At 41.6% G+C, this 14564-nt stretch overlaps 1 protein-coding gene across 1 annotated transcript in view; it reads left to right on the top strand.

Annotated features, from left to right (window-relative positions):
- Positions 1 to 13344, top strand: part of CCDC170 (coiled-coil domain containing 170) — a gene marked incomplete at its 5' end in the record, with an annotated part of 97257 nt that extends 83913 nt beyond the window's left edge. Inside the window, 1 exon segment of the mRNA XM_082406066.1 lies at positions 10922 to 13344. Coding sequence (XP_082262192.1) covers positions 10922 to 11122 — 201 coding nt within the window. The 3' untranslated portion in view covers positions 11123 to 13344.
- Between the last annotated feature and the right edge of the window lie 1220 nt (positions 13345 to 14564).

Raw genomic sequence — 14564 nt, 5'->3', positions numbered from 1 at the left:
CCATGGCTTCTTTCATTTACTATGTTTTCAAGTTTCACCCGTATTGTGATCAGTCCTTCACTCCTGTGTTAGTCAGAGTTCTCCAGAGAAGCAGAACTAATTGGATGCGCACACACACACACACACACACACACACACACACACACACAGATTTATTTCAAGGAATTGACCCACATGAGTATGGAAGCTGGCAAATTCAGAATCTGCAGGATGGGCCAGCAGACCGGAAACCCAGGAAGAGCCAGTGTCGCTGTTCAAGTCCAGAGGCTGCCTGCTGGCAGAGTTGTCTCTTGCTCAGGGGAAGTCAGTCTTCTGTTCTATTCAGGCCTTCAGCTGATCGGATGAAATCTACCCACATTATGGAAGGGCAATGTTAATCTTATGCCAAAACACCCTCGGAAAATTCATGATAATATTTGACCAAATATCTGAGCATTGTGGCCCAGCCAAATTGATACATAAAGTTAACCGTTACAGGTTTTTAATGGTTGAATAATATTCCGTTGTATAGATTTACCACATTCTGTTTATTCAGTATTTGATGGACATTTGGATTGTTTCCATTTTTGTTTTGGTCTATGATGAATAAGGCTGTCTTGAACATTTGAGTTCAAGTTTTTGTATGCATTTCTATGACTGTTGCAAAACATGGTTGAAGACCTTGACCCCTAGGTTACCTAAGTCTTCCTCTTTAAGACCCATGTATTAAATTTCCTCCTGAATTCTAAACCAGGAAGAAGCAGACCTTTCCAGATGACCTGTTAAATTTTAATTTGGCAGGCAAACGTAAATATTGTAGAAATGCCTTTTTGAAAGAAAAATATTCTTGCATAGATTTCCCCTCCCTGTGTTGAATCAAAATAATTTTATTATAATATTGCTTATATATGTACAAACAACACTATATAGAAATTTCTTTTTTAAAAAATATTTATTTATTTATTTGGCTGTGTTGGGTCTTAGTTGCAGCACACGGGATCTTCGTTGTGGTGTGCAGGCTTCTCTCTAGCTGTGGCATGCGGGCTGTAGAGTGCACGAGCTCAGTAGTTCAGCACGTGGGCTCTCTAGTAGGGGCGTGCGTGCTCTAGGGTGTGCAGGCTCAGTCGTTGTGGCCTGCGGGCTTAGTTGCCCTGTGGCATGTGGGATCTTAGTTCCCTGACCAGGAATTGAACCCATGTCCCCTGCATTGGAAGGTGGATTCTTAACCACTGGACCCCCAGGGAAGTCCCTAGAAATTTCTTAATCTCATTACATTTTTACCATTATAAAATCCAAACCAATTTAGAAATAAAAACAAAGTATAAAAATATAATTTAAAAATTAGCAATATTACTTCAGTATGCTAGATTTTAGTTCCCTAAAATCACCATTAGTAAGAATGTGCAGTACTGACTGCTTGTGGTATGGGCTCCTTTTATTTTGGCACGCCTACAGTTTATGTCATCTAAGGATGGAGTGATTGATTATTCTACCATGTGCTTTATATTGCTGCTGCAGTTACTTTGCTTGTACATACACCATGACGTAGTTTGGCCTCCAATTGGCATGAACACATTATTTATGTATTAACTCTACCTTTGCCCTTTCTTCATTAACCTATAGGATAATTAAAGCGGTGTTACTAACTGGCAGAAGCATAGCCTTATGCACAAGTGCAAATGCAGGCACTGAAGTCACGTGGCAGAACTCCAGTTCTTTGTGGAACTCATGCAACGCCAGTTGCTTTGTAGCCGACATGGGTTATGAATAGTTTCAGCTGAGTAGATTGAAACACACAATAACAGTGGCTTGGTCAGGAAAGATGTTTACGTCTTTCTCACTGCAAAGAAGCATGGACATAGTCATTCCATGTTTAGTAGGATAGTTTCGTGTTCATCACTGATCCTGGCTTGTTCTCTCTTTCTGCTTCACCATCCAGCAATAACTTTCCTCCTCAGTGCCACCTCTTAGTACAAGCTAGCTGCTGGGGCTCTGGCTTCATTCCAGGCACCAGGCAGAAGGAAAGGTGGAAGGACATCCTGCATGCCACTTTCCAGGAACAATACAACACTTCTTAGTCTATGTTGGCTGGAACTTAGTCCCTGGGGCTCACTTAGATGAAGTCAGCCTAAGAAATGGGTCTTTATTCTGGGAAGTAATAAAAAAAGGAAGAATAGGTATTTGGTGGTGAGCTTTCAGCCTGTACCATGTGGCTCAATCTTAGTAGGGAGCTGTGGCCAAAAATTGGTAGTCAGACAACCAAAAACTAGTGGAAAGCCATGATTGTCTTCCTTGTAGTCTCTCAAGGAAACACCCAAAGAGGATAACATTCTTCAGCCACCAGCAAAGCTCTCTTCTGCTTTCTAACTTTCTTGATAATCTCCCACATAAGATAGCTGCTTCCCATGCTCCTCCCACACTCCAGAACTTTCTCCAGTCTAGCCAGTGCAGCCTTTCTTTATATTATTTTCCCCGAACCTACCATCTTGAACTCAGCTCTGATTATGTAGATCCATTGACCTTGAATTGCCCTGAACTCGCCCCACTTTGAATGTGTACATCATTCAAAGATGTGAGAAAGAACCTCCTAGGTGCTGCGGAGGGGTTTGGGGTGTGCTCGGCCTGCAGAGCGGAGCATCTTCCTTTGATTTCTGCTGTGGTTCCCTCCATTTCCAGTGAAATCTCTGTGGTTCTTTGCGGAGGGGCACAGCATCATTGGGCGACCCTCCCCCTCTGCTGTCCCACCCCCTTTAGAGAGCCCTCTTGTAGTGCCTGGCTCCCGCAGGGTCCTATTTTCAGCGCGATCTCCTAAAAACCCTCCAGGTGGAGAATTTATATCCTCTGGCAGATTCAACAGGTCCGATTTTACGTTTAATCACCTTCTCTTTCAGGGTCTTTGGCCCTTATAACACGAGAGAATTGTTCACCAGATTTGAAATGCCTTCCCTCAAGGAGGCAGATGCCAGATATGGTATTCACTGGAAGTGAAGCAGACTCGGAAGCTGGTCCATCCTCGCTGGGGTCTGGGTGGCACATCAGCCTTGTTTATGACCATCTCTGTCCCACTGGGAAAAAATTGTGGGCACAGTCTCTCACTGAACTCTGGACTGGATCTGATAAGCCCCCCCCTTAGTTGGATTAAGAAACCCATTTGCCTTGGCCCCCTTTCCCCACCCCCCGACCCCCCATCCTCCCAGCAATCTCGTTTGCTGGATTTGACTTAGGAGGCTGAGGCCTACTTCCTACTGCTGGCTCCCAGTTCGGTCCTGGTGGCTTGGCTTGGAGTCCATTACTTTCTCCCTGACAACAAGAATTCAGGCAGCACTTAAGATTGTGATAAAGTCTCATATTTTTGAGAAATTCTTGGCTATAAATTTTTCTCATTAGGACTTGATTTATGTGCTTCTAACTCTCCAAGCTGTGTTCCATCTCCTTTGGTAGATGGCCCACTGTAAGTGTTTTTCTAATCTGAGTAGAAAGGCTGAATGTATCTCCTCTTCTGTTAATACAAGGTTTTTAATGCAACATGGCAATCCCAGGAACTTCTTGCTTTGCCCCATGTTTTCTCTGAAGCACTGAGATACTTGGCATGTGAAGGGAATCGTTATGTTTGAAAGGGAGATAACCTTGTTTTAAAATTGATGTTGATTTCGCCCATCTAATGTCCCCTATTTGTAAAATATTTGAAAATCTACACAATATATTATTTAGAGCACTTGTTCATATAATTTATAAATAAATGTACATATATATTCAGAATTTTTTACTGATAGGATGCATTATACATGTATCAATCACTCATGGGAAAGCTCCCTTCTCAATTTTTTATTTTGAAAAATTTCAAATCTATAGAATAGTTTCAAGACTAGCATAACAGACATTCTTTTACTTTTCATGTAGATTGTTAACATTTTACTGATTGTTATATTTTGCTTAATGAGAGAGACAGAGAGACAGAGAGATACAGAGAGACAGAGAGAGGAACCATTTGAGAGTAAGTTGCAGACATCATGACACTTCATCCCTAAATACTTACCAGGTATATCTTAAGAACAAGAGAATTCTTCTGTGTGACCACAGTGCAATCGTTACACTCAGGAATCTACACTGAGATAATATTCTAATATACTCGTACTAATATACAGTCCACGTTCAAATATGGGTTTTGATAACTTGGAATCCATGAATGATCTCCAAGGTCGGCCCCTGTAGACCTGCACTTCGTGGGCACCATTTCCTTGTCTCAAGTGCTTGCCCTACTGGTGCTGGTTCGTTTACTAAAAAGCTGACTCAGAATCCCTTCCCCCAGCTGTTGCTGGCATTTTATTTCCTGCATATTTCCCAAGCTACAGCAGTTGTTCTTACACCTTCTGGATTGCAAGCAGCTGTCAGTTTCCCAAGAGATTTCCTCTCTCCTGCATGGAGCCAGTTCAGAAGTTTTGAACTTGTCCAAGAGTGTCTGCCATTGACTTCCTCTCTGCCTGGAAAGGAATTTAATTTCTTAAGAATCTGTGTGTGTGATAGTAGGTAAAAACAAGTTTCCAGTTTAGGTATTTGACTTAAGCTTTCTCAGTTTAGTGACATTACCCAGACAGTATAAATCTGATTTTCCATCTGGACATCCATATCCCAAACAGGCACCTTTCCTCCATATCATGTCATAATTCCAATCTTAGAATAGCTTCTACCATTCCTCTGACTTTCCAGAAGTGTTGGAGGACCCTTCAGAGTTTAGGTCAGGTCAGCTTGTGCTCCTTACGCCATAATTCTGGAACTCAGTCTCCATGAAGATGAGCTCTAACCCCGAGACTCGGTCAAGATTTTAATCTCTGACAGTAGCCTCCAAATGTAGTCTGGGTAAATTGCAACAATCTCAGAATCCTTCATCAATAAATAATCAGCAGTCCAGCAACTAAATGATAATGTTGCTTTATTATTGTTACTCAAAAAAAAAAGGAAAAAAGAAAAACAAAGGAGGATTTCATTCATCAAGAGTAGCAGTATTTTAAAGCGTCTTTTCCATTGTTTTCTCTCTCTCTTGTTTCCTTGCTGCATGACACCTATATCTCCTCACAAGTCCCTCTTCCATCATCCCAAGATTCTTCCAGAAACACTTCCTGCAGCCTAGTTAACAGAGACTCTTTCTTCCCACTCCTCTCTCAGCTTTTTATCGGGTAGATCAATTTAGTCTCTCAGGCTTTCTTCTTCCCCAACACTCTCCCCATTACTCAGATTTGCCCTGGGAACAACAGGATGGGAGTAGATGCAGCAAGAAAGCATCTTTCCTTTTTAGGAAAGAAGGGATAAAATGAAAGGGGAAGGGAGAAATCAGCAAACACTCATTATTTGGTATCTTTTTATTACTTTCAGATGTAACTTTTAAATGATTTTCAACAAAATTAAAACACAAATTTATGCTTTTTCTTTGAGAATATGCCTGTAGGCCTTGTCTGAACTGTTAGGAGGCTCAGAACTAAATTCAGAGCTCTGCTGGTATTTGCGCTTTGTCCATCCCACGTGTACTTCTTTATTTCAAAGTAATTTCTTTTGATGCATTTAAAGGCTTCTTCGTAAATGTACTTTACAATAACAGCTTTATCAAGATATAATTCACATATCATAAAACGTACCCTTTTAATTAATTAATTTATTTGTTTATTTTTGGCTGTGTTGGGTCTTCGTTTCCGTACAAGGGCCTTCTCCAGCTGTGGCGAGCGGGGGCCACTCTTCATCGCAGTGCGCGGGCCTCTCACTGTCGCGGCCTCTCCCGTTGCGGAGCACAGGCTCCAGACGCGCAGGCTCAGTAGTTGTGGTTCACGGGCCCAGTTGCTCCGTGGCATGTGGGATCTTCCCAGACCAGGGCTCGAACCCGTGTCCCCTGCATTGGCAGGCAGACTCTCAACCACTGCGCCATCAGGGAAGCCCAAAACTTACCCTTTTAAAAGTGTACAATTCAGTAGTTTTTAGTATATTCACAGAGTTTTATAAACATCACTGCTATCTAATTTCAGAACATTTTCATTACCTGAAAAAGAAATGGGGAACAGTTACTCCCCATTTTCTACTCCCACCAGCCCCTGGCCTTTTCTGGATCTCTCATATAAATGGAATCGTATAATAAGTGGTCTTTTGTGACTGCGTTACTTCCCCTAACACAGTGTTTTCAAGGTTCACCCATGTTGTAACACGTATCAGTACTACGTTCCTTTTTATTGCTGAGTCATACTCTACTGCATGGATATAGTACAACTCTTTAATCTACTCGTCCATTGATGGATATTTAGGCTGTTTTCACTTTTTGGTGATTATGAATAGTGCTGCTACGAACATGCTTGTGAAGGTTTTGTGCGGACGTAAGTTTTTAGTTCTCTTGGATATATGCACCTTGGAGTGGAATTGCTGGGTCATAAGTCAACCCTATGTTTACAATTTGAAAACTGGCCAACTGTTATTCACAGCAGTTACACCATTTTGCATTCTCGCCAGCAGTATAGGAGGGTTCCAATTTCCCCACTTCTTCACCAACACTTGTTACTGCCTATCTTTTTGGTTATGGTCATCCAGTGGATAAGTGGAAACTCATTCATATTTATTTTGAATGGTCAGTTAAAAAATTTTGTGTCTAATTATGCAAAACTACCTCAAATTCTTTTTTTAAAAAATTGTGGTAAAATATACAGAACATAAAATTTTACCATTTTTAACCATTTTTACATGTACAATTCAGTGACATTAAGTACATTCACACTGGTGTGCAACCATCACCGCTATCCATTTCCAGAACTTTGTCATCATCTTAAACTGAAACTCTGTGCCCATTAAACAAGAGCTCCCCATTCCCTCAGCTCCTGGTAACTTCTCTCTTTTTTTTTTTTTAATTTTATTTTTATTATTTATTTATTTATTTATTTATTTATTTATTTATTTATTTATTTATTTATGGCTGTGTTGGATCTTCGTTTCTGTGCGAGGGCTTTCTCTAGTTGTGGCAAGCAGGGGCCACTCGTCATCGCAGTGCGCGGGCCTCTCACTATCGCGGCCTCTCTTGCTGTGGAGCACAGGCTCCAGACGCGCAGGCTCAGTAATTGTGGCTCACGGGCCCATTTGCTCCGCGGCATGTGGGATCTTCCCAGACCAGGGCTCGAACCCGTGTCCCCTGCACTGGCAGGCAGATTCTCAACCACTGCGCCACCAGGGAAGCCCGCTCCTGGTAACTTCTATTCCACATTCTAGCTCTATGAATTAGCCTATGCCAGGTAACTCACAGAAGTGGAATTATACAATATTTGTCTTTTTGTGTCTGGCTTATTTCACTTATAGTGATGTCTTCACAGTTCATCCATGCTATAGTATGTATCAGAGCTTCATTCCTTTGACTCAGATTCTTTTTGTCGGCAGATCTGGTATAATTTTCAATACTAAACTAATAAAGAAAATGTGCCTCATACTTGAGGATGCTCTGTTTTGGCTTTAAGATCCTGGGATAGCTTCTGTGAGAGAGGTACCACCCCTCCCTCCTGCCTGCAGCGGATGCTGTGGTTACCTCCCAGTTCCCATACTCACTGGTAAAGTCAGAAGACAGTTTTCCAGAAAAACTGCTAATTTCCCTCACAGCACTGATGACTTGCCAAGGAGATTTTAAGTGGGGCTTCCTTGTGGTAAATCACCAAAAGGGGAGACATTTTGCTCTTTCTAATGTTTTTATACCAGGGATGACCCTTTGGCAGGGGTAAAAAGTGCAAGTTGCTTTACCTGTGGAGCTCGGTAGAGTCTATGTGTGAGTACCACAGACTTTGTTTTAATATTTAACCCCTGAATCGTGCTGTCTACCATTTCATCTCATCAATCTTCCACATAATGATACTCTAATATTTGCTCATAAATTATAACTGCTTTAAGACATGTTCCTCCAGTCTATATGCTTAGCAGAGTCTGTATAACTGGGTTGGATTCCATTCTTTATTCATGAAAAGAGTTGTTAAATGAATTTCATTGACTTAAAAAAAATTTTATTATTTATTTTATTATTTTTGGCTGTGTTGGGTCTTTGTTGCTGCACGCGGGCTTTCTCTAGTTGTGGCGAGCGGGGGCCACTCTTCTCTGCAGCGCGTGGGCGGGCCTCTCACTGCGGTGGCCTCTCTTGTTGCAGAGCACGGGCTCTAGGTGTGCGGGCTTGAGTAGTTGTGGCTCGAGGGCTCTAGAGTGCAGGCTCAGTAGCTGTGGCACACGAGCCCAGTTGCTCTGCGGCATGTGGGATCTTCCCGGACCAGGGATCTAACCCGTGTCCCTTACGTTGGCAGGCGGACTCGCAGCCACTGTGCCACCAGGAAGTCCCCACTGACTTCTGATTTGTCTTGTTTATACAGTTTTCCTAAATAAATGCAGAAGAAATTATCAGCATTTTCTTTGACTGCTTAGAATAAAACTTTGGAACAGACCAAAGCCATTGAAGACCTAAATAAATCCAGAGACAAACTGGAAAAGATGAAGGAGAAAGCTGAGAAAAAGCTACTGTCTGTCAAATCAGAATTGGAGAAGACAGAGCATGGGGCTAGGGAGAGTAAAGAGAGGGCCAGGAACATGCTAGAAGGGGTAACCAGTGAAATGAAGACATTAAAACAATCTCTGGAAGAAGTAGAAAAGAGAGAAAAGCAGGTGGGTAGAAATCTGGCAGTGAAACCTTCATATTTAGGAAAGATGGGGCAATTCAAAAGCTTGATAATTATTCATACATTTCTTCATAACCAATTTATCAAGCTTTCTATATCATTCCAATGTATCTGTCTGTCTTCTACCGTCTTTTTGGCATTAAAAGTACCATTGTGATTTACTCCACTAAGAAAAACAATTCACATTTTCATGGCACGAACTGTAGCAAAGAAAAAGACATTCTTATCAAAGCCATGGAAAGCCTGTGAAAAGCCAGGTTCTGGTTGTGAAGAGGTTTTTATTATATCTGCTGATTGCCTCTGAAGTTTGCGTTATCCCAGATCTTCTAACGTTATCCAGGGCCGCAGCCTCAGGAGGGAAATTTTATCTCCAGCAGAGATCAATTGCAGGAAACAATCCCAATTCTCAAACAGTGGCACCCAGACCTGATGGCCGACCAAGCCCAGATGTAAACCATAAAACAGAACTCATGCGCCCGCTGGTTGCAAGGAGGAGTTTTATCTGGTGAGCCCATCAGGAGGTCAGGCATAAAAAAACATGTCCTGGGCAGCCTGACCCCTGCTTTTGGCTTTTATCTCAGTCTCTTTCTGCAGCTCAGAAGGGCACAGAGTAGACTCTCATCCGAGGATATTTTTTCTCTTTGGCTGCCTCTGCTTTGGCTCATGTGTCAGGCCGAGTTGAGGAAGGCCAAACTCTAAGAGTGAGTGGTCTCAGAGGAAACCTCTCATCAATTAAGAGCATTGGCCATATTCAAAAGGGTGGAAAAGTTTGGGGAAAACTTTTTCATCAGGGAGACTAGGCTGGAAAGAGTGTTCTGTTTCCCCGAGTTGGATTCAGCATAGGAAGGATGCTGGTACATGAATGAGCGCACGGTGAGGATGTTTGGAAGGCACTTCTCCCGGAGGAAACATCTGCCTTCGGATTGGATCACACCTTTTCTAAAATGGAAGGTACCTCTGGAGAGGGGTTGTCCGGCCACCTCTAGTTGATCTGCTTCTGCTTTCGCCTAGAATCACAGCAACCAGTCAATGAGAATTTGAAGGGGTATAAGGCACATTTTGTCCATTTTCTCTAGCTCCACAACTCTCATTTTTCCTTTTGTGATGGACAAATAATTGTCCCAGAGAGTCCAGTGTTGTGGGTTGTGAGGTGGCAATCTGTGTGATGTGATTTGGTCAACACTTAGAAGTCCTCCGTTTTCGTCAGCTCATACTTTTTTTTTTTACCATTTGTTCTTCCTTTCGGTTTTTGTTGTTGTTGTTATTTTTAAATTTTTTTAATTTATTTTTTTAAAACATCTTTATTGGAGTATAATTGCTTTACAATGGTGTGTTAGTTTCTGCTTTATAACCAAGTGAATCAGCTATACATATACATATATCACCATATCCCCTCCCTCTTGTGTCTCCCTCCCACCCTCCCTATCCCACCCCTCTAGGTGGTCACAAAGCACCGAGCTGATCTCCCTGTGCTATGCGGCTGCTTCCCACTAGCTATCTATTTTACGTTTGGTAGTGTATATATGTCCATGCCACTCTCTCACCCTGTCACATCTTCCTTTCGTTTAAGAGGTTCATTGCCCAGTTAACAGCCCAGTGCATAAATGCTTATAACACAAGAGGCACAACCACACCAACAACTGTAGAGCATTTCCTAGCAGGCAGAGCACATACACAGTCATCGTTTCATTTGATCCAAATTTCAGAACAGCCCTGGGAAAAAGGTGTGGTTAGTCATTCACCCTGGAAGTGGGAAAATGAAATCTTACCAAGGCCAGAATCTCATTCATAGTTGCTGAACTGGGCTTCTTGATTTGGTAGCCGATACCATATTAATTGGCTCATCAGAAAAGTGGTTATGAAATTGTTGAAGGTTGGTGTCTGAAAGGACTTTAGAGGTAATTTAGCAGGCTAGCCTTCTTCTTCTCCTCCTTCTTCTTCCTCTTCTTCTCCTTCTTCTTCCTCTTCTCCTTCTCCTCCTCCCCCTCCCCTCCCCCTCCCCCATCCTCCTCCTTCTTCCTCTTCTTCTTCTTCTTTTCCTTCTTCTTCTTCTTCTTCTTCTCCTCCTCCTCCTCCTTCTTCTTCTTCCTCTTCCTCTTCTCCTTCTCCTCCTTTTTCCATAAATGAGAGAATTAATCAGAGAGTAATGAGAGTAAGTAATTTGCCTAGCTTATGCAAACCTGGGTTTTCCACAGATGTTTGGGTTGCATTTGGTCTAGCAGTGTTGATGCACTTTGTTCTCTCAATCATTGCGGTTCTGTTTGACATTGCAGCTGGTGGACTTCAGGGAGGTGGTTTCCCAGATGCTGGGCTTGAACATGACCAGTCTCACTCTTCCTGACTATGAAATCTTCAAATGTCTTGAAAGACTGATCCATTCACACCAGCATCACTTTGTCACCTGTGCCTGCCTCAAAGATGTGACCACAAGGCAAGATGGACACCCACAGGGCCACTTACAACTTCTTCATTGAACACTGTATCTCTTGAGGGAGGGGGAGATGAGAGATAGGACAGAGTTCTCAATTTCACAAATTCCCCAAACCTTTGAAGTTTGATCAGTGTGTGAATATCGTATACTTTGATGATAGAGCAAGAATCGATCATGGGCAAAAAAGGATCTCAAAGGTGCCAGCCTTAGGTAGATGTTTGGCACTAAAAACACCTATTATTTTATTTGCTAGCACTTTGGGACCCAGATGAATTTCACTAGATTGTGTATCTAGAATGGGAAATGACGGTAGGGAATTAACAATTATGGGGTTTCTATTGTGAGTCAGGAGTTCTACTACCCAGTTTAATTCTCATAATAATAATGTGGAGAAACTTTACTGTTTTTACTTTACAGCCTCTCTGGGGCTTGAGAGGTGATCTTGGTTACCTACCTATGATTGCAGTTAGTTAGTGACAGAATCAGAATGAACACCAGGTCGGCTCAGTAGCAAAGACTGCACCTTCTCTGTTGTTTCACAGTCCTACTGTTTCTCCTGAATTCCTGCGATTCTGGTGGAAATTGCCTTCATCACAAAGCAAGGAAAACATCTGTACAATCAAGGATTGAAGTCCAAAAGTGACTGAGATTTATGAGTGTAACCCACATGATTTCTTTAAAAAGCCATACACCTAGTTATGTGGATGAAACATACATAGATCTGAGGTCCTGTAAAATGGTCCTCTTTTAAATAAATGTTGCTACCAGATCGTATTTGGTGGTAATCATTAATGTTTGAACAGAGCCGAGCTCAGTACTTTAAAAATGAAAGCTTTAACGTGAAATACTGGTAAGATGAAGAAATCATACACAGTTTATTCACCAATATATCAAATATCCTGACAGCAGGGATACTTTTTCAGGTTCGAGATTTTATAGTGAATTTCTATCATTTTCTGTCTTCCTTTTAAATTTCTATTTCACAAATATTTTTCAGGAAACCATATTCTTAACTTCCCAAGAAAAACCTGTTTCTCTTTTGGGTGATTGTCTTATTTCTATTGATGCCATAAGAAAAAAATTTTATAGTCCCTTAAAAGAGCATTAGTGTCTAATTAAAGGAGAAGGAAAAAATAGATTACACCCAAGCATTAAGAGAAAATGAAAACTCTAGAAGAAAGGAGGTGAGTTTGACACAGTTTGGATGACAGCTGACGTAGAGGGAGAGTGACCAAGGGTCTCCGCTGGGGGATGGGTCGTCTCTGCCTGGCTTTCTCTGTCGTGTGCATTTTGCTACTGCACAGCCCTGACTTAGGACATGAACGAGGTCTGCAACAGGAGGGGAGGTAGCCACGTATTCTCCCAAGGGAAGGTCTGTGGTCTCTGGAGATCCTTCCACGTGCTCCAAAGATGCAGTGGCTGCTGCTCCGGACCCACGTTCACCTGGAGTGGAGAAGGCGACTTCGCTCTTCGGGTCTCTGGGGGATAGAACTGCTGAGTGACTCTGCTCCGTCCAGGCCACAGAAAACCGTCATTGATGGGGTCGGGGTGGGCGGGCGGGCCCAGGGGTGGGGGAGATTGTTTTTGTGCATTCTCTCTGTTTTCATTTTCCAAATACAGTCTTTGATGAACTTCATTTATTTTCTTTGTACATTTATTTTTGACACTCTTCAAAGATGCTTTCTAACAACATCACTTTAAAAACATACACTGTCATAATATTATTTTTCCATTTTGACTTATCATTAATTGTATTTCCAGATTCATATAAGAGATTAAAAATGGTCCATACTAAAAATGGTTAGTCCTGTACTTTCTCCTTACTACACAAAATTACATTCCATTTATCTAAATATGCATTTATATAATATTTCCAAAATATAACTCAAGCATAGATACAATCATCTTTAATACATATAGAAATATTTAAAGTGTTTGAATATAATCCTTAGGAATTTCTGGTGGAAAGACTATATGGGATAAGAAAAATAAATTGTCTATGTATATATGTCCATATGTGCATTAACTATTTGTCATTTGGACAAATTGAGAATCCTTTAATAAAGCCGTTTCCCTTCTTGTTGAAGTGCCAGTTGGTTGTCGGCTTTTCCTCTGTGGCCTTCATTCCAGAGGTGGCAGGCCAGCTTCACATTTTTGTGTTAGATTTTGTTCTTCTATAATATCCATGTATATTTCATGTTGTCCAATAAAATGCATTAGTGTGATGTGATTTTCTAAATAGAGTTTTAAAATATTTAACATTAACTCTTCTACCAAATCACTTGAGTAATAATTGCTGCTGAGGTTGTTATTCTGATCATTGTCTGAGACATTTGAATATATGTGTAGAATATCTCAATTAGGAAAAAAATTTTAACTTGATCCGTCTACATTTCCAGTTTTACTTTACCTTATAGATGAACAGCGAGTGATTCAAGGTCAAGGGGTTGTGGGCTGAAAGTTGTTAAAGAATGTCTTTATTATTGATATTGTAACAATTAGGACTTAGAAAATGAAGTCTAATTTTCACTGGGGAAGCATTTCACAGTTACCTTTGACTGGGAAGGCTCTGCCCACTTTACACAGTAGCGATCTTACCCACTTTATTGCACACCCCACTTAGCTTCTTCTCAGCAAGTGGGGTCTGTACGCTTCTCTTTCCCCTCTGCAGCTTCCATGCTGCTATTCCTTCACCTTTGTGTAAGAACCATCATTCTTTCGAGGCTCTCGCTAACTAATATATAACTTTCTTCCGGTCCTTACTGCAGTTAATTCACTAACATCCTGTCTACGTAAGACCGTTGAAATGGTCCATAGGTGTCTTCTCCACTCTCATCAAGTACTGCCTTCATCTTAGGTGACTTTCATGCCTATAAGGCAAACCCATGCAACATTTTATCTTTAGTTTCTTGTTCTTTCAGCTCTCATACCTTTGCCTCCTTTTGTTTCAGCCACTTAACTCCTAGACTGTAGTTTCTAGTAATCCAATGTAGGCTACCTTAAGCAAAGAGATTTTGGGATGCTCAGTTGAAAGATTCAGGGGTAGACTAACTTCAGCGTGGCTAGGTCCAGGGATTCAACGTTGTTTTCTGGATCTTTTTTGCTTTTATTCATCTTTGTCTCTGCTTGATTTGCTGGTCTTTGTATATTGGACTCACTTGCTCCTTCTGGAGATGGTTTCTCTATGTTGCCAAGAAAGATGGTCATAAGCAGTTACAAAGTCTTTACAAGTGAGGAACTGAGCTGAGAAAGAGAGATTCTCTGCCTCTAACATTCATGGAAGAAATCTCAGAATAGTTTGATCATCTCTTCTTGGTCACATACCCCTGAGCCAATCACTCTAGCCAGAAGAATGAACTCACTGGCTTGCATCCCATGCCAACCCCTGCAGTGAGGGTGGGATGGAGTGAGGCTCCAGAATAATCTGTTCAACCACAACCACATGTAGTAACAGAGGGAAAGTTCCCAAAAGAAAGAGAAGCTGG

The sequence above is a fragment of the Balaenoptera borealis genome, assembly GCF_965194805.1.
Source record: "Balaenoptera borealis genome assembly, chromosome: 9".
In the NCBI taxonomy this organism is placed as follows: domain Eukaryota; kingdom Metazoa; phylum Chordata; class Mammalia; order Artiodactyla; family Balaenopteridae; genus Balaenoptera; species Balaenoptera borealis.
This window is presented reverse-complemented; position numbering and strand designations above follow the sequence as displayed.